The sequence below is a fragment of the Anomalospiza imberbis genome, chromosome 9, assembly GCF_031753505.1.
Source record: "Anomalospiza imberbis isolate Cuckoo-Finch-1a 21T00152 chromosome 9, ASM3175350v1, whole genome shotgun sequence".
Taxonomy (NCBI): domain Eukaryota; kingdom Metazoa; phylum Chordata; class Aves; order Passeriformes; family Viduidae; genus Anomalospiza; species Anomalospiza imberbis.
The window spans coordinates 17,260,950-17,288,365 of NC_089689.1; the positions used below are offsets into that span (position 1 = coordinate 17,260,950).

Consider the following 27,416-nt stretch of genomic DNA (forward strand, 5'->3'; position numbering starts at 1 on the left):
TCTGCAAGCTAATCAGAGATCAGCTAAAGAGGGACGATTGAAATGATTACTTTATGCTGCTTTTCTAACACTTTGTGTTGCTTTGTGGGCATCAGACTGAAAGAACAGCAAAATATGATTCTAGAAGTGTTATTTTCTTAAATAATTCACTGTATGGTTGATAGTAGCACTGTGTAAAAAGCTTTTAATTCTTCTTTTACAAGTCAGTAAATTATGCTACAGTAAATTTTCTCAAGGAAGGAGATTTGTATTTACGTGCAGGGTCCTGGTTGCTCTGAGGCCTGTGCTGCTTCATAGGACTGAAAAACAAATGGTAAACTCAGCTGTGTCAGGGGCATATTTTTATTGAAATTTAATGTTCTAATGGTCTGAAATTGGAACTAAGAAAATAAATTGCAGCCTTTGGTTATGGAGTGGGTTTCCCTAAAGATACACTTAATACTTTGGTTCTCAATTTCCCACATGTTTAAAATTAACACCACTCCTGGTGTGAGACGAGTGTGAGATCAGATAAACCACACACTGTTTCTGCAGGCACCAAACTAACACACTTCAATTATTGCTTTCCCCCAAAATGCTATTTTGCTGCTTTTCACAAACTGTGGCAGATTCTCTTCATTTCCCTGGTTCTACCTTTGGCTCTTCCTCCTTTACAAATACACCAAAACGATTTCAAATACTTTTGAGTGCCTTAGTGTTTGGTAATGGCATTTGCACAACTATTTCAGCAGCTGGTCTAATGATGGAGAGCAGTTAGATGCACAAGATTCAGTGACATTTGGCCCTGCCTATAGTGATATTTCACAAGTGTGAGATGCTGAACAAATTTTTGTGAAGCTTTTTCAGATGGAGATTGAAGCAGACATGTAAAATATTGCACATATTCCCCAAAGATGATGTATGTGTAGTACAGGATAAGGTGGGAAGGAGAACAGCTGTTTCATGGCATGAGTTGCTATAGCTACTAACATCAAAATTTGTCATGAAATATCTGCATCACTGAAACTCTTCAAAACAGTTAAACTAAATGGCATTGTCTGTGCTGCTCCTTACTTCATGGAAGAGGTACCTTGAACAACTGTCTGAACAATTTCAGAAGGGAACCTGAGTTGCTGCAGGCATTGTAGCCAGTTGATGTTTTATCTTCCTCCAAAGGTCTTTGGGGTAAATTCAGTGAAAGCTTACCTGGTGCCTGCCTCCCAAAATGGAAGAAAAAACTGAGTGCCTATGGTACCCTTATTATGTGTGGAGATAGTTAAATGAGGGAAATATCTGCTCCCATCTTTAATCAGAAATAAGGTTGCAAAAAGAAACGTGTGGTTGTGGGTCCCTGAAAGGGATTAGTATCTAATGCATCATTGGCACTAAAACTGTGGAGTCCCATTCCTCTCCTGTTGGGGAAGATGAAACAAGAAGGCCTTATAGGTACGATTGCCTAGCGGGGGGTTGGGAAAGTGCAGAGAATGCAAGCCAGTTTGAGATGAAAACGAGCTTTGAGATGACAGACCTTGGTTGCTAAGTAGCTGGTGGGCAGTGGTGTAGCTGGTGGAAGATTAACTCCCTTTTTTGATCCACAGACAAAGCAAAGGGTCAGATAAAGTGTTCTGTCTCATTCTTCAAAAATGTAGAGTTTATCTTGCACTTGTAACCCTCCCCTGAAGTATGAGGTATCTGTAATCCCATTGGTCCAAAGTCCTTTTCTGCAGCCACTTTCAAGCCCCCTTGATAAGGTGTATCCAAGAAGCCGGGACCATCTTTCTTCTTTTTCTCCATCTTCTTCTTCTCCATCTTTTGCCTCCCTCTCTCTTGGAACTCTCTCGCTATCTTGCCCTGCCCCCACTCCTTGGGGCCTGCTTTGGGCTGCACCTGGCAGCTCCGAGCAGGACCCCACAATAAACCATATATCCTAAGACCGGGCTCTAGAGATCTCTCGTCTCCATCTGTCCTGACCGTCCTGGACCAGCGCTCGCCGCACTCTCCCTGTTCTTTCTTTTCTCGTTCTTCTGTCCTAGATTGTTTTGTACTTGCTCCAGCATATTTGGAACACCCTGTGAGCCAATTCACCTGCTAAGCTGCTGGAACTCTCGCCCAACCAAAAAATTAAAATAAATAGAGTTAATGAGCTGAACTGACTCAGATGAGGATACAATAAAAACCAGGGCCTGTGCAAAAGCATAACTGTGTAGACAATTTTGGGGAGGAGCAGTGAAGTAGTGGCAGTCTATGTCTTAGTTGGCATCTTGTCACTCACCCTGAGGCACTCTTGTTCAACGGTTTTGGCTGTGGTTTCTTTCCAGTGGAGTCAGCATCCTTTTTGTTTTGCACCCACTTGGATTCCTGAAGTTTAGTTTGCTTTCCATGGCTTTGGCTTGGCACAAAGACTTGTTACTCTAACAGGTAAGAACACAATCTCATCTGTGGATATTTTTGTGACTGTTGGTGTACTTGGTCAAACTCCCGGGGAGAGATAGACATCTTTCTCTCTGCTTTATTTAACTTAACAGGGATGAGTCTGAAATTTCACTGTCCAAGTGCAGGAGCAGAAGAAACTTTCTGCCAGAAGTTGAATATGTTTTAAATACTGAGCCAAGTGACTCTCATGTAGTGGGACACTGGGGGAGAGGAGGGAATGGATCACACAGGTGGGCTTAAGAATGGAAAGTCCTGTAACCTGCTGTAGGTCTCTGCATCTTTGGAGCCCCCGATGGGCTCCAGAGACATCCATTAAGATCACTGCATGACTGGAGCTTCTAATGTGTGAGTTGGAACTCAGAGCAGACCTTAAAGCTCTTACTGGTGCATAGCACAACCCACTGACTGGCTTATGAGGTTATTTTTACACATCTCCACAAAGAGACACGAAAGCCCTGTGAGCTGGGCTTTGTCGAGATGCAGTTCTTACACCAAGGGACAATAAAGGAGTCACAGGCTGCCACCAGCCTATTGCATAACCAGATCAGACATTTTAATGAGCTTCTGCTCGCCCAGGCTTCATCAGCCCTGCTGATTTGTAATCAAGCAGGACACTGCTATAGAAACCACTCCAGCAAACAGCATTTCTGAATGTACTTAAGAAGATGAGTTTGAATTGAAATGCAAACAACCTGTGGATCAGCCCCTCGCTTTCTGAATTGTAGGAGCCTGTTGTCTTACTGTTCATGTTACGGTTTAATCCAGCTTGAATTTAAGTTTTGAGAGGTATTTTGTATATTTCACTTCATAAAGCAGTTTCCTCTGGTTCTTTAATTTTTTTTCCCATTACAATTCTTAATCCCAATTTTTAGCAAATAATTACAAAGAAGAAATTATAAATACATCTTCAAGATTTCTTCAATAATTTATTCTATAAAGTATGTTTGTAAAAGAAATTGAACTACAATCAGTTTTTAGGCTAACAGTCTAAACACTCCAGACAGAGTGGAACAGCTATGAAATAACACAAGTTGTTTGGTTATTTTTAAACTGAATTATAAAACAAAATAAAAGGAGATTCCAGATAATTCAGTTGATTAGACTCAAGCAAGCCCAAATAAAGAAGGGAAAAAACTGTTTAAGGAGTTACTCTTACAATTTGGATTATTGTCAAAGACCTGACATCCACTACATGATATTTATGATATTACTCAAGAGAATACAGGAAATAGTTGATGTTACCCTTTACTGTATCCCTGAGGACCCCAAGCTTCCAAAGATACCACCCTTTCTCTGTACCAAAATCCTCCTTATGTCACCCTGTTAAGAATCACTTTAGAAAGCTGGGTTTTACTTCTCACTCCAGTTTACAAAGACTATGTTATACCAAAACTGATGATTATCAGTGAAGGATTGTGTTGGACTACAGTTTTTCATAAGGTAAAATTTTGTGATTTTTTGCCTGAATGCATCCCACAAAGACTTTTCCTTTCCTGGCCAGCCTTTTAAAAAAACATAAACCAAACCTGATCCATGATGCACGGCAGAGTGCTTGGGGAGTTCTCCTTTGAATAGCATCAACTTCAGGAACAGCTGCTAAGATCAAATGGACAAAGGGAATTCAGCACCACCCATGCCTGTATTATGTTTTAAAGCTCCAGGAGCTTAATCCTTCCTGTGAGCAAGGTCTGTTGTCCCGCTTGCCATTACCACTAACATATTCTGTGTAAGTCTGCTTCCTCCTCGGAGTGCACCTGTGGCAAAGCTCAAGTATAAAGATCCAAAGTCTTTGCATTAACCTGAGTGATAAAATGGAAGTTTTCTTCTGCACGGCAAGGAATGGTTTCCTACAACCCAAATAACATTTAAAAAAATCAGTTATTAAAAAAAAAAAAAATTAAGTGCTTTTGCAAAGGTACCAAAAGCCAAAACAATAATCAGGATTTCTGCACGCTGATAGAACGTCCTTCTGACACAGCAAGAAGTAGTCAGCATATTGCCCCATATTCTTTTTCACCTGCCTGGAGAGGTAGTTATGGTCTGCTCATAACTGAGAGAAATGGCTTTATTTCCAATATGTATGGCAGGAGTATACTTTGTCCCTGAAGTTACATTTTCTTGACTTTTGAAAGGCTGATTTTGACCTTACTCAGCATTTTTCCATTCTTAAGGCGACCTTTGAAAACCAGAAATGCTGAATGAAAGAGAATCTGGAAGCAGGGGAAGCAATGTGTGAGAGATGTAGGGAGGTTTATCACAGCTGTGTTTGTGGCAGGGAAACCTACAAGGCCCATTTTCTTTTGCAGTTCCATCCCTTGGATGGAACACAGAGCATTGTTCTGTCTACTTGGTGACCCTAACAGTGAAAATGCTAATGTACTACTTGTGTCCTATGTTACCACTTTCTTATACTGAAAATATTCAGAAAATAAGTGAAATTTGCCAACTTGGGTGGACAACTGAATTTAAGACAGGATATATAACTACAATCTATTAAAAATAAATATTGTATATCCCAATCACTGCTATTTCTCTGTGGTGGTGTCTCTAGTCACAATAGTCATTCTGTCTACTGCATTCTGTCAGTAATTTTTTTTTTTTTTTTTTTAGTTTCTTGATCTAGTCTATAACACCCTAGCTTTTGAAGTAAAAACAGAAAAATAATCATCAATGTCTTCCTGTCACCAAAAACCAGGAAATAAAGTCTCCCAATAAATTCACTAGGTTAGAAAGCTGGCATTAGTTTATTAGCAGTGCTGGATGCATGGGGATTTCTCCTCAAAGCATTCATGAAGAGCAACCTAACAGGCCAGGTTATATCCATGGAACTAATGCATATTCATCACATTTACTACATATTCATTACATTTCCTGAATACATATATAGATGCTAATTGTTTCCATTAACTTATTTGAATATGAGGTTTTTTGAGTGTCTTTGGTGGTTGTTTGTGAACACCCCATGCCTCAAAATTCCCCTTTTATGGTCCTGGATTTTCTGATGAATCTCCTTTCCTTGAGATCACTTTGCTTAATGCTTGTGATTACTTGCACTGAATCCTCCAACAAAGCACTTTCCTCAAAGCTATATGTAAAGAGAATATTGGACTTATTCTGGTGACCTCATCCTAATTAAAAAAATACCACAACAGGTTAAGATTGATAATATTGAACATTGTTGTTTATTAACCTGGAAATACATTAGGAAGAAAACTTCAAATTTTGAAAGGCAAGATGTCACATATTTAATGGTGAGGCATTGGAAAGTTTAACTGATGTTCTCTGGGGAATAAAGTATGTGCCACGCTTGGTATCTTGGTGCTCTTTCAGCATCACTCCCAGCCACAGAGACGGCTGTCAGGTCTTCCACAGGGCGGCATTTCTGTGACATGGAACTGGGAGAAGAACCCATTGAGAGCAGCTGTGGAGGAGGACTTGGGGGTTCTTGTGGACGAAAAGCTGGACATGAGCTTTTCCGGAAAGCCAACCCTGTCCTGGGCTGTATCCAAAGAGCCACGGCCAACAGGTCGAGGGAGGGGATTCTCCCTCTCCGCTCCCGTGAGAGCCCGCCCGGAGCACCCAGCTCCGGTGTCCTCAGCACAAGAACGGTGCTGTCCTGGGAGAGCACGAGGATGCTCAGAGAGGGAGCAGCTCTGCGCGTCAGGCTGAGTTGGGATTGTTGAGCCTGGAGATGGCTCAGGGCAAACCTCACCACACCTTCCCGTTCCTGAAGAGAGCTTTTAAAAGAGAGAGAATGCCTTTTTGCACAGGCAGAGAGTGATGGCACAGGGGGCCGGGCTCAAACTGCCCGGGGAGCCGGGCCTGCGGGGCCGCGGGCAGGTGGCGGCGGGCAGGTGCCGTTCAAGGTCTCCCGGCAACCGCCCGGCCAATGGCGGCGGGGCGGGGCGGGGCGCGGCGCGGGTTTAACCCCGCGGGGCCCGGCCGGGGCCCTGGGGCTCGTTCGGGAGCCGCTTGCTTCTTCCTCCCTGCGGCCGCAGCAGGTGGGGGGTGCGCGGGCTCCTCCGGCTCCTCCGCCCCGTCACGGGCGGGGCGTTGGGCGCGGCGGGTAACGGCGGCCGCCGGCGGGGCGCGGGGGAGGCGGCGGCCGGGGGCGGAGGTACCGGCGCTGCTCGGCTGGGCTCCGCTGCCGAGCCCGGGGGTTGCGGCGCTGCCGTGGTGTGACCTCGCCCCGGGCCGGGGGAGGGCCCCGTGCGGGGGCACAGGAGCCGCCGGCCCGGGCGGGTCGTGGGTCCTGATATGTGTTCCCTTCTCTCAGGCTCCGGCTGATCGGCGGGGACGAGGGAGAGCCGCCGCGGGGCTGGGTTTGCCGGCGCTCTCCCGGCGCTGTAAGGCCCAGCGTTTGCTGTCTCTGTGAAGCTACAAGCGGCAGATGCTCGGAGGTGGGAGCCGTAAAGCTTTCTACTGAGTCAGGGAATTTGTGACTGCTCGGGCTGAGCTGGCGGCTCACGTGCTCTAAGAGTACAGGTTTCGTAAGTGATTTGGGGTTTTTTTTATACGCTATTTAAATTTTATTTATTTGCAGCAAAGCTACTTTATATTTGAAGATCACATCGTAATGCGAGACTAGTTTGTAGTGTTCCTGCATCCCCAGATTACGTAGAATGCGCTGCTGCTTGCGGTGGTGAGTGAAGTAGTTAAGCAGAGCTCAATAGGCTGCCAAGGTATGATAGGAATTTCAGGGCAATGGCTTAAAATAAGAAGTATTCGAAGTATAATGTGAAAGTATTAGGTAAATTTTAATAGTGAACTTAGAAAGGAGACCCAGAGAAATTATTTGATACAATGAATGGGGATTTCAGATTATAGGTGTTTATGGGGAAAGATGTTGTTTCTAGGTTTTTTTTTTGGGGGGGTGGGGTGGGGCAGGGAAAGCTGTGATACTAATATCAGTTATAATTTGGACCAGAAAGATCACAGGAGAGGGTAACACCAAGCTCATGGGGCTCAATATCTCGGTTCTGAAGCTAGCAGCAGATGCTAAGGAAAAGATGTTAAGTATAGTTTGGTTGTACAGCAATGCTTTTATCTGTGTATCCTCCCAAGATGCTGCAGTCTGGAGTTGAAGGATTTCTGGGCAGAGGCTGCATCTGTCTTTTAAAATATAATAGATGCTGATGGATGTTTTCCAAAAAATTGGAGGCAGTTTATGTACTGAGTATTCACAGCAACTGATGGTGATGCAAGTCCACAGTTTGTGTTTTATGTGGAAAAATGCCCTTATTTCCCAGCTTTTGCACTGAACGTTTCATTGCGTTCTTTATAACTGCTCTGTTAAAAGAAGCAAAGAATATTTGTTTTCTGTATGTTGGTCTTGTTTCTCCAGCTGTTTCCTCTTCTAGTTGATAAGTCACAGCTTATTAGTTTCTTGTATGAAAGCATTGCTTGACCTTTCTTGTACCATATTTAGGTACATTCTGTCCTTTTTTTCCCAGGGAAGGTTGTATCTCTGTGAGATATTTAAGGTGCAGAAGCTTAGTGTTCATCGGGAGACATTATGGTGGCCTCTGCTGTCCTCTGCCCCAGGGTTCTGTTGGCTGCCTGGGAGCTGTTATTTCCAGAGGACTAATCACAGGGACTGGAATCTCTGCCTGCATGATAATGCCTAACTAGAGTCTGTTGGTTTAAGTGCATAGCAGAGTTGTCTTTTTCATTGTGTTAGTTTGTGTTTATGGACAAGGAATTTCAGCTGCTGATTTTTATTATCCATTTGTTAGGTATGAGGACCACCTTCTGCAGTGTGTCATTCAACCTGTGTTTATTTTTGTGAATAACTCTGGTATAGTACATGAGTATATTATGTGTTATAGGGAGATGCCTACACAGACCCTTTGGGACTCTAATTTTTCTCTGTGACTTTCATACTTTGCTCACCCATCTATGACTTATTCCTACACTTTGCCCTTCTCCTTTTATAATTGGTCACTAGTAAATTCCTTAGCATCCTAATTTAAGAGCTTTTGGAGGGAATATTGTCAAAAGCTTTTTGGAAATCCAATTATGCTGTCTTGCCCAAGTGTGTTGGATGATTCCTTCTTCCAGAGCACTGTGGCAGAACTTAATGTTCCTTCCTTCCACAGAAGGTATGCTGACATTTCAGCAGTCCCATTTGTTTGGAGTTGTCAGGTCTTTTCTGTGACATGTTTTGATTAACAGAAACCTGGAATTACAGGAGAATTACTCCTTGAATTCCCTGGTAATCTCTAGAGAAATAATGCAGTTATCTTCTTGCATTCCATGCCTGATTTAACTTTCAGGTTACGTGCTACTGAAAAATGTAGATTTCCTAATTTCTGGTATCTGGAATACTAGTTCTCGCTCTGCCCAGTAACTATCTCACCAACTTTAGGAACTAATAAGATAGTGGTTTGCTTTTCTTTTAAGAAGTTGTCTGCTTGCAGAGACAGCTGTAAAGTTTGGCTAAAGCTGACCTCAGGAAGAAGAGGAGGACATGCAGAAGATGGTTTCTGAGGTTCTCTTGTCTGTGACATAGGGAGATCTGGTAACAGAGTGTTCTGCTCTGGCTACATATAGTAAGTGGTTTGTGAATGCAAAGGGAGAAATGCAGTTTTGAAGATTAACAGTAGAGTTATTGTTTAGTGATAGGAAAATGCTAATGTGAAATCCATTGTGTTAGTTCAAAATGGGGTAGGAATTTGGGAGCCAGATTAAATATCTCCATGTGTTTCAATTTTTTCAGTGATTGAAGTAACAGAATTTCAGTCATCTGTGTATATAGCATGTAGAATTGAATCTTGAGGTTGAGGAATCAGATTATATTCCTTGTAACCTGAGTGTTTGAGGCAAAGACCATGACAGAACAGTCATTGAACACTGAATTTTATCAGATGTAAGAGTATATTCTTGTGTAATTATATGTGTTAAGAAGATTGAATATTTCTTTTCTTAAAACCCTTGGTAATTTTAATTTGTTTTCCTGTTTGCTTTCCCAAGTGAAATGGAGGGGAGAAGTATAGTTGAGATTTTTGAGTATGATGCATTCAGAATGAATGGAGACTTCATACCCACAGGCTGGGTGGTTTGACTTGATTGTTCATGCTACTTTTGACAATACTGGGAAATTCACCTGAAAATCTGATATTACTTAGTTTCCATGGAATGTGGATAAGTTGAGGGATTTCTTCACCCTCATTTTGAAGCTAATAGATTAATGATTAAATTGCCATAATTTTGTGTGGGGAAAAAAATCTGTGCTCAGATTTAATTGCAAGAGCCATCATTAAAATTACAATATTAAATAAATGTCACTATAACTGTAATAGATTTTTAGAGGAAGGTATTCTTTTTACTGTACTATTATTGCTGGATGTAATATATAAATTACTGCTAATGATAAACTGTTATTAGAAATTGTGTAGAGAGACAATAAATATCAAAACTCTAGGGAGGAAATGCAGGGACTTTTATGACAATTACATGAATTAAAGCAAGTATGTCATGACATTATCAGGGATGTGTTTGTAAACCTTCAATGTCATGTCTAGAGTGTACCCTAAATTTACCTAGAGTTCTGTGTCTCTTTGTCTATCCGGGTCAAAGCCATCTGTGTGACATCTGCGGATTACTAGACAGTGTAAAAGCTTTAAGCAGCTCCATAGCTCCCTTTGGGTATTATTTAGTAGAAAAGAATCACATTGGTCTTCAAGTAAATGCTAAGTACCCCTGCAGTTTTACCAGTTGAAACACATGCATGTCACAAGCTGTAGCATTTGAAATATACAGAGAAGGAATGATAGACAATTTCTGGTTGATGCTGGCACTTCAAACTTTCTTCTGAGGCATTGCGCCTCTCCAGAGGTGCCTTTCCATATCCTCCCTACCTTGGCAGGGGTAGAAGTTTTCTGGGTTAGCAGATACTGCATTTCCCACTTGTGTCACACCCTGTTTGGGTTAGGGATGACCAGATGGTGCAACATGATCACAGCACTGTGGCACTTCTCTGCTGGTTGAGTGTGTTTTACAAACCCAGTTACAGCTGTTACAGCTATTCCTTTTCAAGTTTAAATATAATGTTTAGAAATTTTAAGTGTGCTGTTTTGTGTTAAGTTTATAATTCTACTTCTTGTTGCTTATAATTTTCAAGTTTTTATATGGCCTGAATTCAGGCTTGCTTAATCAGATTTCTGTCTTAAATCTTGGCACATTTATTGCCAGTTCCTCTCCTGTCCCCCAAAACACAAGCCAGTAATTTTACGATCAGTTTCTTTCAGCTCTTTGAACTTGTGAAATATACAAATTTAGAACTTTAGTCATGTTCTTGAAAAAAAAAGATGTATTTATTTGTAAATTATTTAGAAGTTTCTGGAAATATTTGTGTCTTTTTCTTTTTTTTTTTTTTTTGTCGAAAAACTCCCAAGGTGGCTTTCAAATAAGTTTTGGTATGTCATTACCATGACAGTGCTTTTTTTAAAGTTCCTTGGGGTTTTTGTACTTCCCTTGTTCCAACTAGCACTTAAATGCCTTTGTTTGATTATTACTTCCTTGGTATAATCAAACTCTGTGATTTTAGTGGAGTGTATGTTGGGGTCTTTTTGTCTGATACAAGATTTCTTTTTTCAGTGAGATGGCTCTCCTCTTGTATTCACACTTTTGAAGTTGGGTCCCAGAGGCTCATTTATGCACAAGCCATCCATGTCTTGTCCTCCAGGATTTTCTTGCTTGGGAGAGGAGGTGACACTGCCACTTGGGGCAATTACCTCTAGAAAGCAGTGGGTGGTTACAGGTTTTTGGGCAAGTCATGGAACCTGGTAGGGAATTAACTATAACAAATCCCTGTGTACAGGATAATCTTGCTCAAGCATCTGCTCTGAATGAATCTGCGTGTGACTTGCAGGGTGCACATTTAGAGAATCATTGCATTCCTACACCTGGATTAGAGCTGCTTCCAGTCAGACATTGTTTAGGGTGACAGATGCTGTGTCAGAATTGTACTGTCAGTGCAGAGAGACCTGGGGGTTGATAATACTGTATGTTCAGGGAGTGTGGGTGAAGTCTCTTGAAGAATAAAAGCCAGTTTGTTTGGAAGTAGCAGCATATCTAAAACAAGATAAGCATTTTTGTGGACTTTCCAAAAGTCCTTGATGGAATTTGTATCTTAAGGTTCTTAACAGTCTTTTGAAAAATGTTATAAGATTGCAGAGTTGTGATGTCAGTAATGAAAACATACTTGTACCTTAATTTGCTGCCTTTTTCTCTTATGTTTGTGCATTTATCTGTCTGATGGATCCAGCAGAAATAAAAGTAGCATGTAAGAAGTGTCCTCTTAATACTTACTGACTTTCAATACCATTTTAAAGACACTATTGTCTAGTTAATTTGTGAACATCTTACTTTTACAGGGGAAAAAATTTTGAAAAATATGCGTAAATCAAGTGTAGAGAGAAAGCAGAACAAGCCCTTTCTTTAACAAGAACAGCAACTAGATCATTACATTGACTGTTTCCTGGCTGTCTTATGTGTACTTTCTCATCTGAAAGTTTTCAGGAGCTACTAAATTACAACACATGTGAGGAATAACTGTTTACCTTTTTTCCCATGTATGTTTATGAACCTGGGAAAACAATGTTCATTTAGCTGGATAATTATTTAGAGGTTTTTTTTAGTGCTGAGCATTCTGTAACATGACTGTGGACCAGTATGATCTCTTAAAAACTTGGTGTTTCTTTGGGTACTGTATTTTGTGCTTTGTCAGTTGATAAGGATTTTTACTGTCTCTGTTCTCAAGGGACCTTAGGGATAACAAAACATTCTCCCCCTTCCCTTCTTTCCCCACCCAAATGATATTTTTCCACAGTGATAAAAATACAAGCTTTTGGTGTCAGAAAATTAGAATTTGCTTAGCCAAAGTGTGTTTATTGGAACATTAGCAAGGGGTTAGGGAAGAACATCCCTGTGCTCTAAAATCTACTGAATCCATCTAAAACAGACTTTAGACTTTGTTCCAAGTATTGGTTGAAACAAAGGGGCCTTCTTTTCTGTCAGGTGGAACACTTGTTTCCCTGAAGTGTGATTGTTCCCCTAACAGCTGATGGGTTGTGCTGTCCAAATCTTTAACATCTGAGCTGGATTTAAAGTTTCCAGCAGTGAGAGATAACTAATGCTATTATGTGCCTTCTTACTGTGTGGTGGAGGTGGGGTGAGAGGACAATCAGTTTGCTCTTTCGAGCGGGTGGCTTCCCTTTGGTTTCCAGAGGGATAGTGCTGTACTGAGTGCCTGTGCCAACAGGGTAAGGCTTCTCCTATTTGTTTCCTTCAACAGTTTTGGAGTTTCTGCAAGGAAGCAAGCAACTTGCTAGGGAAAGGCAGTATTACTAAGTGTGTAAGTTAATTTAAATGATTAAATATTTATTAAAAGTTCCTTTAACTTCTGCCAATATATCCTCTCTGGAGCCTTTGTAATGCATCTCTTGAAGTAGCAATCCCATTTGGACAGACATATATTAAAACTTCATATAAGTTTACAGTAATAAAATTGTTTCCTGGTTATATATGGCAGAAAAAATAGTTATCTTGCTCTGTTTTCTCTGATGTACATCAGCAGAAACAACTAGTTATCTTGGAGTCTTAATTTTCATGTGTGCATGGCATTTTTGCTTTAGTTTATGGTTTAGATGCATAATTTTTACAGTATACTATTTACTGTGCTTACTGTGTTCCAAATTTAGTGTAAAGAAGTAGAAAAATTTCACATGGTTCAAGTTCAGTAGTCACTCTCCTGTGCCTTCTTTAACCTTCTAGCTGTATTAGCTGCTTTTGTTAATCTAAAATGCTCTTGCTATTTTAGGAGATGCCTACGTAACACACATTGCCAGCAATTGTACTGAATACTTTGCTGCTGAACCAGTTGCTCAGGTACCCAGCCTGTCTCTGTTGCTATGGGAGATTGGAAGACTATTACTGTGCCGGTGCTGTCATCAGGTAAACTGGGAATATTTTGAGTTTAGTTGATTTGCTGATTTTACCAGTGATGTTATAGCAGCTAAAGAGAGACTGGAGTTTTGTGCATGACATATTTGAGTATTTAAACAGCGTGGTAAATAATGCAGACAGTGCTTTGTCTTGGATTGAGTCCTTACAGAAATGCTAATGTAAAATACTGTACTTGCACATGTATGGAAAGGCTAAGAACTTGCAGTCACACTTTATTTTTTACAATCATGTCTATCGATGTATCTTGTGTTTTCAAAGATTTCTTTACTTGTTCTATATTCTTTTGCTTCATGAATTGGTTACAAATTTGTTAAAGGAGTAAATATTTTCTTGCCTGTTTCTGCCTAGTGGAAAAGTAAATTACAGCATACACTTAATAAGTATAATAATACCATACATCCTATAAGAATTTTACTGAATGCACATCTCTTGCACCTCTGTTGTAGTAAGTCAATAAAAAGGAAATGTGATCAGTTTTTTCTTGGTGGAAGAGTAAAATTTGAGAGGTACAACACTTTAAAGTGTTATTGAGTCTGAATCTTCAGTGGAAGTTTCTGTTTTATATATATTATGCATTGTTTAATGTCCTTCTAGATCAAATTCTGAGTTCTAGAATCTAAATTTCTCTAAATAATAACTTGAGTACATAAGGGTTTGATTTTATGTGACGTGTTAAAATAACAGCTGATTTCTTTTTAATGTTTAACTTCTAGATAGCAAAAATATACCTCCATATACCTCAGAAAGAAAGAGATCTCCTACAAGCATGAGCTCACAAGTGCTACACTTGTCACTGCCTTCATCCAAAAGCATGCACAGCTTTTTCAGTGCCTTCTGCACAGAGGAGAATATTGAACAGAGTATATCCTACATTGATAGGGTAAGGCAGATCTTTCTGTTTATTGGAGATTGCCCAGAAGCTGAAGTTGGTGGGGAAGTAAGAGTCATGTTTTCACTCTTCACACAGGATTTCACCTGATACTGTTTTTGTCTTTTGGAGAATGGTGGGAGCTTGATCCAGTTATTGATCTCATTTCCCATCCCCCCCCCTTGTCTTTTACCAGGAATTAACAACATTGGGGTTTCCCTCTATTTATGCGGAGTCCAAAGGAAAAGGATTAAATTTAGTAGCTATGGTAAATTGCATGAATGAGTTGCTTGTACTGCAGCACAAGAATCTTCGAGCTCAGGAAGAAATAGAAATACAGCATCTGAAACTGGGAAGTGATATGGATCATTTGCAGAACTGCTATGCTAAGTTAAAGGTAGAAAACAAGATCATTCCACTAGAATTATGCAGCTCTCTACACTCTTAACAGCAAGTCCTTTTTTTTTTTTTTTTTTCCTACCCAGTACTAATTTGCAGTTGTACTTTCATGTGCATTTTGGGGATTTTGGAAGTCTTTTTTTCCCAAATGAAAATGCCTTAAAGTTAATGAAATAAGAGTTAATAAGAGAACTTCTAATTACTTAGAATTTTAGCCTCCTTAATCAAGGAAGGGGAAGATGGTTTGAATTAGGAGTGTTAATGTACACTTTGGGTGAAAATATTAAACACTTCAGTTTAGTATTGCTTAAATTTAGTCATTCAGTTTAGTATCCTTTAGTATTGCTTAAAAGGGTATGCCCAGCTCTAAAAAAAATTTCCCAGTGTAACAAGTGCAAGCACAGATAACTCTTTTAGTGTGGGGCTTTTATTAGCCTTTTTCCATCTCATTGGCTTTTTCCATGTGGTTTTTTTGTTGTTGGATTCCTTGAACATCCAACTACAAAGTCTCTTTGTAAGAATTGCTCAGAAAGTGTTGTCAAACCACAAGTTACTAAGCTTCATTTTATCACAGGATAAACACATGCTCAAGGCCAGTCACTGTGGAGTAGCTGATATATTGGAAGTTCCTGGGTGCACTTGTATGTGCAGTCATATTAGAAAAGACATGACTTTCTCTTTGTTCTGTCAAGAAAGTTAAATATAAAAAAGAGAATATTTCAGTGCATGATTTAGTGCTTTTTTAGGTTTGCTTTTCGCTTGGGCTGGTTGGCACTGTCTCCTTGAAAAATACTAGTGTAGATTTTCAAAATCATAGTAGCCCTTTTGCTGAGATTGATCATTCATGTAGAAGGATTTTGATGACATTAAAAGTGATCTGTAACTGCACTGATTTTTATACAAACACTGTAAAATGTTAGGTTCTAGAACATTCCAGTTGCTTTCCCTAGATTAATAGCTGTAAGGGGATAGAGGGAAATCCTAGTGCTACATGAATCCCAGGGCATCTAATTGGCTGTCAGCTTGTGAGGTTCCTCATGTAGATTCTTTCAGCTACCATACAGCATCCACTAATGTGTCACCTGTATTTCACTGTGGTGTGTTTAGAAGTTCTTGTTGCTTAAATATATCTACACGTTTGTACCTCAGTACACATATGAAAGAAAAGTTTGTATTTGGCTTGTCATTTAAGCTGCCAGTTTCAGGTCTGGGAGTCATTCATGGACAAAACTTTTTAAAATGCTAGTTTTGCATTGTCTCTTACAATGAGATCATCTGTCTAGCCTTCTCTGTATATGTGAAATGTTCCATTTGCATTGTTATGGTCACAGTCTGTATATCTGTGTTAATTGTACCCTTGATTATTCAACAGAAATGCTCTAGTAAAACTGTAGTTCCAAATTTATAGGGTTTGCTTAATATCCACCTTACTCTCATAGTACAGATATGCTTACAGAATCCTGACTTAATGAAGAAGTCCTAACTGTAAAAGATAATGTCTGTTAAATACCAAGCCACATCTCATGTGAGGTAGTTTGGCAGTTTGGTTAACATGGCTTGTTTGTTTTGGTTGGTTGGGGTTTTTTTAAATCTTGTGCTTTTAATTCTTATTGATACTGAACTATCAACACTTTTTCTAGGAACAGTTGGAATTATCTAAAAGGGAAATAGTTGGGCTTCAGGAAAGAGACAGACAACTGCAAAGCAAGAACAGAAATTTGCACCAGTTACTTAAAAATGAGAAGGATGAAGTGAGTTGTTTTGTACATTAACACGAGTCATTATATAGATATTGAAGAATATTTTTTTTATGCACGGAGTCTTGTAATTGCTCATTTTGTTTTTTTGTTTGGTAAATGTTGTCTTTCAAGTTGACTGGCATGTTGCATATGGATAAATAGGTTCTATAAGGAATAGGTCCAAGTTACAACAATAGTAGAGAGTACTGCAGATGTGGAGTTTTCTGGGATTTTCTGTACACCTTTATCTTAGAATGTTCAGATATGTCAAAAAAGTAGGAGGGGCAACAGGATTCAGCCATTTACTCAAATATTTGTGTATAGAGGCTTTTGGAGGTTTCTTATTATATTTTAGAGGGGAGCAAAAGACCAGTAAGGGAGGTGGGGAGGAACCCAGCTCAAAACCACCATCTCATTAAACTTAAATATCTTGAAACAATTGAGATCATAAAACACTTTGACATCCGTGACATTTCGGTTTGGCTTTTGTTTCCTTTATGCTCCTTCCTTAGCATTGTACTTCACATGGCTCCTATGTTTTTGTGAATGTGGCTCCTCTAAGTTTCTGTGAATGTTCTGTGTTCATAAACATATTCATACAGTTGGGAATAACAGTACTAACTGTTCATAGTGTACTTCCTAGAGTTGCAGCTTAAAATATTGAATGTGCTCTGTTTGTAAGGTTAAATCATAAAATTAACAAAAACTCAAACAATACAGCCCTAGGAGTTGATAGTACATGGCAAAAATTTGCTTTACGATGTTTTAATGTTCTTTTAGACCAAATGGAATAGTTTGTCTTTCAATGTCCTGATGCCCCAAGGAAGAGGAATTTATTTTTAGTGTAAGCCTAACAAGCATGCTTTAGGATGGGCATAAACCTAGATCCTGAACATGAATTGCTGAAAGTAAAGATACATCTTTCTCTGCTCTGTTCAATAAAGGCATTAAAGGTTATGTGACTTATCAGAACAGGAATTCAGTTGTACTTCAGAGGAATTACAGTATTGTAATCTGCTGTTTATGATATGGCTTTCTGCTGAAAAGAAACTACCTCGCCTGAGATCAGCATCCATGGGGTGGGAGAGCTCTTCTGATTCCTTTTGTCACTTCCTTTCACCAGAAGAACAGTTTAATAGAAGTTTTGTTTTGCCTCATGTGTTTTGATTTTCTGAAGAAATTTATGTTTATACTTTAGTTGAAGAAACAGCCTTTTATGGCATTCCTTTTAGGTTCAGAAGTTACAGAATGTAATTTCAAGTAGAGCTACACAATACAATCATGATATGAAGAGGAAAGAGAGAGAATATAACAAATTAAAGGAGCGGTTACATCAGTTAGTCATGAATAAAAAAGAAAAAAAGTTAGGTAAGTAGCTCTTTGAATTTTACCACAGCAAAATTAGCATATTCTGTATGTTAACCAGAGCCAATTTTAAGTAAATTTATCATTAAAGGCAATGCAGCCCTTTGCAGATTTTATTTGGATGTTAGAACGTTAAAGAAAAAATGTAATATTTCATGTTTAACTGACTGTGCAAGACTTTTCTACATTGTGTTCCAAGCATAAACCAAATATTGGTCTTTACCTAATGAGGTGGGGTTGTTTTTTTTTACCTTATGAAGGAAAACTTATTCCTAGGATTCCATAGGAATCAATGCTTATGCTAGAGCCATCTCTCCTTTATTTTCTTGCTACTGTTGCTATCACAAGATTTTGGGTAATGTCATAAAGACTGTATTGTTCCAAGCAGTTGCCATCAGGAAGGCACTCTGCATGAGCTTTTACTCTGGAGATCCTACACTCTGCTTGTGGTTAGCACAAGTAAGGAGAGGTTTGAGAGGAGGTAACACAAGGCAGATGTACCATCCGTACTATGTGAAATGAGGAGAAACCAGATCTCCTGTATCATGAGTACTTGTATGTTGTACTGCCCAAAAATTGTGTTAAAGACATTCATCAGTGCTATTTACTGTAAATATGGTTTTCTGTGAAAAATGGCTGAAAATGGGTATTGGTGTTAGTATTTTAAAAAAAGTACCTTTTGTTTCATATATCTGGCCTTAAAGTATTTATATATCTCCAGTGGAAGTCCTGCTCTTGTCCACCTGCCACCCCCAAACTCAGCTGTTTGCCAGCTGTAGTGCATGTTTTAGTAAGCTCATTTAGTTCACTAAACCAGAAGACAACTATTCCTGTTGTTGCCACGATGGTTCTCTGCTTACTTAGTTTTCTGTAAGTCCTTGTGCTTATGCCAAACTAGGTTAGGACACAGTAGGAGGATCACCTATTTTGGCTGCAGAAAATCTTTAGATAACATTTCAGTGATCTGTAGAAACTTCACCCTGAGGTCAGCAAAACTTAAACATTCTTGACTTCTGATGGCCAGTACTAGTTCAAGTATCAGTGAGGTGAAAATAGCCATGGTTTAAAACTAGTTACTGTTTGCTTGATAGCTAACTAGCTTGGACCACCAATCTGTAGTCTTATATTGGGTTTGGGGTTTTGTTGTTGGTGTGGTTGTGATTTTATTTTTATTCAAATCTGGACAGAGAAGTTTTGAGGAGTAGCTTATGAAACATCAATAATAATGCCAGTTTTGTCTCCTGAGACAAAACTGGAATTGTTACCAGAATAAGCCTAGAGTTGATACATTGATATAAAGGTTGAAATAGGGATGAAGGTGTCACTAAGAAAAGAATAAAAAAGATAAGACAGGATAAGAATACATCCTTCTGAGTTTCCAAACACAAAAACTTACCTTTTTTTTCTTTGACTATTTTATTTTTGCTTTAAGCAGGGCCATGTGGTTTCATATGAGTTTGAAGACTGAGGGGGATTATTTGAGTAATGTGGTCTTTTTATAATAACTACATGTAAATGCAATGTCATCTAAATCTTTATCTATTTGCATATTGTTTCACACTTTGAAATATCCTTTTCATTTGTAGCTATGGAAGTTCTAAATTATGTTGGTAGAGCTGATGGGAAGAGAGGTGCATGGAGGACTGATAAGACAGAAGCCAGGTAGTTGTCTTAGAACAACATTAATTGAAGCATGTATGGGAGCTATTCTGTTGTTACTGTAAGATTATTTCTTCCAGAAATGAAGAAGAAATGTACAAAGTTCTGTTAAGTGATTATGAGCAACGCCAAAAACAGCTTTTACTGGAAAATACTGAGCTAAAGAAGGTTCTTCAGCAAATGAAGAAAGATATTATTTCACTTCTTCCACCACAGAAACAAAAACCTAAAGAAAGACCTGAAGATGGGCTGGTAAGTATTCAATTAAAATTAAATCTCCATAGTCATTTGGTATAGTACTGGAGTAATTTGATAGTTATTAAAAAGAAAATAAACTTCTTCTGAGACCTGCAATGGATTGTACATCATGTGCTTTGTGTGAAATTCATCCAATATAAATATTCTGCTCTCTGTGAGCAATACACAGTGTATTCTTTCCAGTAAGTAAATTAAAAGCTGAAAAATATTCTTTGAATGAATGTAAATGCAGTAGCTACTGGTATGTAGTTCTATATTGCAATGCAAAATATTGAATTTTGGATGCCCTGGGGGTTTTGTTTGTTTGTTTCCAGATTTCAAGTATTTCTTTAGACAGGATGTTTTTATTGAACAGTTTACTGCCATGGCTGTGTAGAACAGTCACATAGGTTCTCTGTCGCCTCCTTTATAAGGTGTGAGTACTCTTCTTGACTGGATGACTTGTCCCCATACTGGGGCAGCTACTGCATAAGTCCGACAGCAGAACTCGGCAGTCTGAACCTGTCTAGGTTGAAGATGTGAGTGACTCAGTCTTGCTAGCTGACCCACAGTCTCTGTGGTGGGGTTCTGGGGTCTGCCAGGTCGCTTGCCTCCTCAGCATTAGGCTGTCAGAGAGCTGAACTCTGGGAGTCAAATTTCCCTGGATGGAAAAATCTTTATGTAAGGGTTTTCCTTCTCTTCAGTAAATTGAATCTATGCACATATTTATGTAAACAAATACGTGTATTTGGAGGGGTGAAATGGTTTGCAGCTTGGTATTTCTGCTTTTACAGGTGCTGTCAGACCAGGAGGAAGATATTGGGGAATTAAATAAAGAGAATATGTGGGAATTATCTTGTGAAACTGTGCGAGAGCAGCTTACCAATAGCATTAGAAAACAGTGGCGAATGTTGAAAAATCACGTTGAAAAGCTGGATAACCAAGGTTGGTGTTTAATTGCATTGTATGTACCTATAAAATACATTTTAGAAAAAGTAATGCAGATGTGGCACTTTGAAATAATTGGATGCAAAATAAGTAATTCCCTCTAAAGAGCCTAGTCTTGCCACATCCTCTGAGACTTCTTGTGGCATTCTAAAACAAACCAACTGATGGTATGGTGCTGGACTCTCCTCATTTCCAGCTGTTAAACAGCATTAAGACAGCTAAAAATATATAAAATTCTTTCCTAGTATTATTTTCCCATGCAAATAAATGCAGCCACTACCACAGGGATGTGTGCTGTTGAGTGAGATTGAGAAGGTCATGCATGCAGTTGCAAATAAAAGAGCAGATGGCCTTTGCCAGTATGTTTACACCCTAGAAAGGATTTCAAAAATGTTTGTAATACTTTATTTGGTGTAACTAACTAAAAAATAAGCATCAGGAAAAATGTTACAATTGTTTGCTCTTTTTTTTGGAGTCATCTATGGTTTTTTTTTTAGTTTATAGAAATGACCATAGTATAGCCCTTTAGGATTCTATTAATGTTCAAATACTGGCTTTAGGGTATCAAAACTTGGCTTATTACAATCATTATGATTTAGATATTCATTAAGTTAAATAAGCCAGTGTGTAATTGTACAAAATACAACCATTTCTGTAATTCATTACCTTACTGGAATGAAAACGTGCATCCAGTGTTTGTTAGCTGCAGTTCTCCTTCTCAGGACTTGACAGAAAAGGCTTTCTTTTTATAACTGTGATAAATATAGTTAACTATAGTTAAATATAGTCATATTTTTATGAACACATAAGCCCTTCAGACATGGGCTCAGAAGAATGGGCTAACAGCATGTCAGTGAAAAAAAAAACTTATAGTTGTCTTGAGTTTTCTTTTAAATGACTGCTGAAACAAGTAAGGTTTTTCTGTGACACTTTTTGCAATGTAGATGGTTGGTTTACCTTGGGGAATGTGAAACAGCCATGTTTTCATTGCTTTTTCATTTTTTTGAACCAGATTTGATGGATAATTATTAGTGTAGCACCAATTTTGGAACTCTTGTCTCTGATAGGAATGCTTTTGAGTACACTGTATATCTGTCTTTCAGGCTGAAACAAATAGTCTAAAACCTTTTGCTTTTCCAAGGAGTCTCTGATATGAGGTGTTGGGTTTTTTTTAACTTGTTTTAAAGATGCTTTTTTCCTCTCTTAGTGTCACGTGGACATTCAGGAACTTTGAATGAAAAAGATGTCATTTCAAGAGAAGACCATGAGCTAGAAACTGAAAAGCTAGAGTTAGAAATTCAGCAATGTAAAGAAATGATCAGAACTCAGCAACAGCTCTTACAGGTAGTAGGCTTTATTTTTTCTTATTTTTTCTCAATTGAATCCAAGTGTATTTTATTTAACATTCCACTGTTCTTGCCTCTGAGCCTTTCTCCATTCCTTGATCATGCTTTTAAAATAAAACAACTCAGTGGGTGGTCTGAGGATAACTGTGCTAGTGGCTTGGTTAGTAATTTAAGGACTTTTTACTCCTGGTAGGAATAATTTTGGAGGCTAAACAAAGGTGAGGCTGTCTGAACAGGGACATTTTGATTGCTATCTGAAATCTGCCCCCACTATCCACCGTGATAAATACTGCGTTGTTTCAGTATTAAACTTCAACCATTTTTCTAATAAAACTGAAACTGTGGAAATACCTTGCCTCTTAAGTCACTTCCAAATGAATATTTTGTCTTTTGTTGTTTTATATCTATAGCAACAACTTACATGTGATGATGACACCACTGTGTTACTACAAGACTGCTATTTATTGGAAGAAAGAGAGCGTCTTCAGGAAGAATGGAAACTATTTCGAGAACAAAAAAAGAACTTTGAGAAGGAACGAAAAAACTTTACAGAAGCGGCTATTAGATTAGGACTTGAGGTATTAGGAAATGGAGCTCTTAGGGAAGATGAATTACAAGTCTTTTTTATATGTGCTGAAGTGCAGCCATCCAGCGATATCTGTTTCTGATGTCTATAGAGAAAGATCATTGCCATACTGTATAAAACATATCTTTGGTTGTTCTGGAAGATCATTCTCTTGGCAATTGACAAAGCCAAAGTTTTTGTGTATATTGGAAAATACAGTTTCTGCAACTGGAACCAAACCATTTTTGTTTCAGCTTTTGAAATATCTTAAGTACTTCCAGAATTTATTAACTAAATCCCTTGGATACTTGTAAAGTTTGGTTTCCTACAAAAATAAGGCCTATGCAAATTTCAGTGAAATTTGGCCTCAGGGTTGAATCTCAAAGGTAGCTGATTTCAAACTTTGGTGAAAAGCAGTAACGTTCACAAAAACACCAAGTAATTACTATGCTTCCCTTCGTAGGGTCATTACCTGTTCTGGTTTTGTAGTTAAGCTGGCCAGTAAGCACAGTAAGCTCTGGCAGTCAGGGTAGATGTGTCTGTGAATGAGCTCTAGGACATGTCCTTTGGTCTAGCCCATAGTTGGGGTCAAAAATGAGAAGGGGCTTAAAAGTTTGGCAGGGAAAGTTCATGATGATGTGATTGTGAAACTAGGATGATACAGATATGACAGGAAAAAAGAAATGCACTTTATTGCTTAAAGAACAGCTTGCTTTGATGTGCAGAGCAGAAAGTTGGAGTGGGATGTGATTAAAATTTATAATGCTGTGGATTCAGTTTGAGCAGATGAAAGCCCTACTGTTGTTCACCAAATCCCTCAAGACTTGGACTAGAGGGAACTCTTAATTTTGGAATTAAATCAAAAACATACTGAAGAAGGTACCTTTTTTTTGTAATTAGGTAGTTGACTTCTAGATTTTTTTTGAAGGAGATTGTAAAGGCAATGTGTACTATGAAGTTCAGAAAGCAATTGCCTGAGCTTATGGGCAACACTCTCACAGATAATAAAAATGGAGCACAAGGGAGTGCCTTTCAGTATCTATAATCAAATGGCTTTTGGGAATGGGAACCTGTGAGGGAATGCACTGCAGAAAGTGATCATGCTCATAAATAGCATCTCTTGTGGCCACTGTTGGAGACAGAATATGGAGCTAACTGGCCAATCTGTCTGACCTAGAATATAAAATACTCTAGATTTTACTTAAGCTACTGGGATAGCAATAGTTCACATGGTAACAAATATAAACTATGACTAATTTAATTTTATTTGCATTTTAGTGAGTTAGTTAATTTCATGTTGCCCTTTGAATTCAGCTTTAAAAGTCGTGAATGATAATACACAATAATTTTCTGGAAATGTTCAGGACTACATTGCAGCATAAGTATAACTGCTCATGCTTCAGCTTGTCAGAATGCTGAGGTATGAAACAAGAAGCAATGCTGTGAGCTTTGTAGGTGTTTGTGAAAGTTTGCGTTGGAGTTCAGCTTCCTCTGTTTTTCTACTGACACAGAATAGGAGCATCCTGTTTCACTGATGGCTTTTGGAGTTGAAATAGCTTGTTGCTTGATTCCAGAGCCATTGGATTTCTTGGAGGTTGTCTGTTAGGCAGTATTTTATTTTTCTGTGCTCTGAGGGGCTGGAAAGTGAAAAAAACTGTTTTGTTTTTTTTTTTTTTCCTTGCCCCAGTTTTTGACCGAAACAGTCAGGGCTATTTTCAGTGTAATTTTTCCCTGTTTAGAAGGTTTAAGAAGTAATTATTCCTGGTTGCTGCCTTGGATGAGGGCTGCTCCAAGAGGTAGTGCTGCTCTGAATGGGGAGCACAGGAGATGGTGTCACTGGAGTGTAGAGCAGTAAAATGAAAGGATTGCTCCGACCTCTGTGGAACAAATTGTGGGAGGTGCCTCCTCAGCCAATACTCATTGGGCTCAAAAGTTTGCTCACAGGCAGTATTTGCCTTGTTAAGCTGCTGGCTCTCCTTGGTGACATGGACATGGTACAACTTTGTCTTTCTGAAATAGAATAGCATCAGTTTATTGTGGGCTAGGCTTTTTCCTGTGGTCATAAATGTAAACTGTCATTTCTTTTCTTAGAGAAAGGCATTTGAAGAAGATAGAGGAGCATGGCTGAAGCACCAGTTCTTAAGTATGACTGCTGATTGCAAGTCTGAAAATCTGACAACTCCAAGTGCCTTCTCAAGAAGCAAGTATTTGGTTCAAATTATGTTCTTGCACAGTTTCTTTTTCTTCCTTTCAACTAGAAGTCACAAGTATGAACAAAATTAAAAAAACAAAAAGGTCTCAAGAAGAATTTTACCACGTATCTGTATGCCTCTACATATCAGGGCAAATGATGGTTCAAAATTTCCTTTGAAAATGTGAATTGTAACTCCCTTCCTGATAACTACTTATGTAGTGAATTTATATTTCTGAAACAATCTGGTGAATATCAAATACCTGACAGCACAGCAGGTAACTTTCAGGTGCTTTCATAAGTACTGTAGAACATGTAATCATTCTGGTTTTCCACCTCATGTAAAAGCTTTGAAATCTAAATGTGAGAAGGGATTGATCTGGCCCGGCTAAGTTTGTCATGTCTTTCCATTGACTTGAGTGATGGTTAGGTTCATGTAACCAGTAAGATATCTAACTTCATTTTGGTTTTGTTTTCTATATTCTGAGAAATTTGCAGGTTTTCATGTTGGTGTTATGTCTGTGCATGCTGGAGAAGTCTTTACTTCAGGAATAAAAAAGCTTTATCAATTGTAAAGTGAGAAACTACACTTGAGTGACTTCATATGACTTGTGTATGCAAATGCTGCATTTTCAAATGTAGAGTCCTATTTTTAACATAACTTCATTCAATAGCATTACAAATACTTTAAAAATTTTATCCCACAAATATATGAATGACAGTTTTGTTATAGCTCTGCTTTAAGATCTTTGTGGTTGGGTTTTTTTTTGTTGGTTTTTTTTTTTTTTTTGGTTTTTTTTTTAAAGCAGAGGACACAAACACTTGAAGGGCTTGTTTGTTTCCAGTGGACTGTGGTTTAACTGATGTGTCTCTCTTAGGTTCTGAACCAGACATTCGTTTAGTGAGGTCTGCATCTCGGCAAAGAAGACCACCCTCTATGTTGAGTCCTACTGTTTCACCAGAACCTTGCCAGATATCTCAGTATATCATACAAAACAGGTTTGTGAAACAATGTTGTAGAGTTTGTGAAGTGCTGAACTGTATGTAGAGCACAGCATAATCTAAAGCTTATGGTTGGTGTATAACCAAGGATATTAAACATTTTATCATAAAAACAATACTCTGTTTCCATTCAAAGCATTATTTATTTGCATTGTAACTTCTTTTTCCACTTCCAGTGTTGCATCTGAAAAACCTGCTGCAGATAACATGCCAAATCTGTGGGTGGAAAGTGATGACAAGGAAGAAACTGAAGAATGCACAAAGTCATGGGAAGACTCTGGACTTGGCACTCTATGTAGAAACTTGCACATGGAACAGCTGCCTTAGACTTCTAGGGTTGCCTGCTGGGATTTTGGTTAGGGACTTGTTCATAAACTTATTCTAAATGAAACAGAATGCTGCGAGTTTGATCATTCTTCTGGAGGATTATGTGGTGATCTGAATTGTGGTGTGTTTCTATGTGTGTGCACATGGCTTTTATTTTTTAGACCATTTTTTGCCTCTTTCTTGCAACTCTTGAAAGGAAACTTAAGAATATATAAAAGCTTTGATATTTTTCTAGTAACAGAAGCTCTAATTCAGTGAATAAAGCAATGGTCTGAAAATTTGACTGTAATGAAATACTGGTTCCTAATGTTACCTTTCATCACAGGCAGAGATAGCACTTTTAGAAATTGTTTAATTATTGGACACATTCATTTATGTCTCAATTGTAACTGGCATTAAATCTTTTTTTGCCTCGACTTGAATGTACAGTATACTGTAGATTTTTAACAAAACAGGTTCTATATTTATTGTGTGATTTGAAAATACCTCTTTGATATCTCAATGATTTAAAGTGCAAAATCTTTATATATTTGTAAATAGAACAAGTGTTTATGCTGAGAAACCATGAAATGAAACACATACATAAATATTATTTTACATGGCATTTTAAATTGTTTTCTAGTGATACTCAGTTTACAGATCCATTAGGACTTTCAGTGGTTCAGTCAGGAACCAAAGTATTTCAAATGTGAACAATAAACGTGTAATTCTATTCTAAAAAACCCTGGTTCTATGATTTGTGTGCTGTAAACTTTTAAGCTACCATGGTTATAGGGCTATATACAATGTATACAAATCTGGTGCTGGTTTTATATTTTGTTAGGTTTTTTTTGTTTTAATTGACTCCAGATTTTTATTTTTTGTGTAGCCTTGGGGAAGTCTCTTTTGTTTACAGTGTAATAAAAACAGCCAAGTTAGAGGTAAGATGTTTCAAGGTTTCCTTCACCTTACTCAGTGCATGTGATTTTCCTTGCCCAGTACAAATCTATCTTCTCTTGTTGGGTTTTTGTGCATACGTGATCATATGCAGCTCTGCATGTGTGATCACTTGTATAGCTCTGATCCTTGAGTAATGAGCCTTTTGTAAGATGCTTGAGCTTAAACTGCCTTTCTTGGGGTCAGAAGTGGGAAATGAATCAGGTTTAGAATCCTTCACTGAAAATGCATTGCTGCTCTGCTCATTTACTTCAGAGTTGGATGGAGCATAGAGATTGGATTACCTGGAAAAATAGCAGTAGGATAATACAGAGAGGAGAAGAAACTGCAGTTCTCAAACAATTTCTGCTGGTGAATTCAGTCCATTGAGTTCCAACTGGAGATTAAGTAGTAGCCAATGTAAACTGCAGAGGATGATACTTGTGTGGTTTTCATGTAGCATCTGTAAGGGAGC

The 27,416-nt window shown here is 38.5% G+C and overlaps 1 protein-coding gene across 3 annotated transcripts; it reads left to right on the forward strand.

Moving 5' to 3' along the window:
• Positions 1-6,394: 6,394 nt before the first annotated feature.
• On the forward strand, positions 6,395-26,950 carry SSX2IP (SSX family member 2 interacting protein). Of its 3 annotated transcripts, XM_068199914.1 has the most exons (14): positions 6,696-6,812; positions 13,235-13,368; positions 14,094-14,260; positions 14,445-14,645; positions 16,288-16,398; positions 17,619-17,754; positions 19,338-19,413; positions 19,491-19,662; positions 20,442-20,592; positions 21,803-21,939; positions 22,352-22,519; positions 24,598-24,706; positions 25,576-25,696; positions 25,876-26,950. In XM_068199914.1, exons 2-14 carry the CDS (start codon positions 13,326-13,328, stop codon positions 26,024-26,026), a joined length of 1,743 nt encoding a protein of 580 aa, XP_068056015.1. In that variant the 5' UTR covers positions 6,696-6,812; positions 13,235-13,325; the 3' UTR covers positions 26,027-26,950. The 3 variants fall into 3 exon arrangements, with proteins under 3 accessions (XP_068056014.1, XP_068056015.1, XP_068056013.1); XM_068199913.1 differs by lacking the exons at positions 6,696-6,812; positions 25,876-26,950 and adding an exon at positions 6,395-6,413 and having other exon boundaries at positions 24,598-25,701; XM_068199912.1 differs by lacking the exons at positions 6,696-6,812; positions 25,876-26,950 and adding an exon at positions 8,376-8,513 and having other exon boundaries at positions 24,598-25,701.
• The last annotated feature ends 466 nt before the right edge of the window (positions 26,951-27,416 follow it).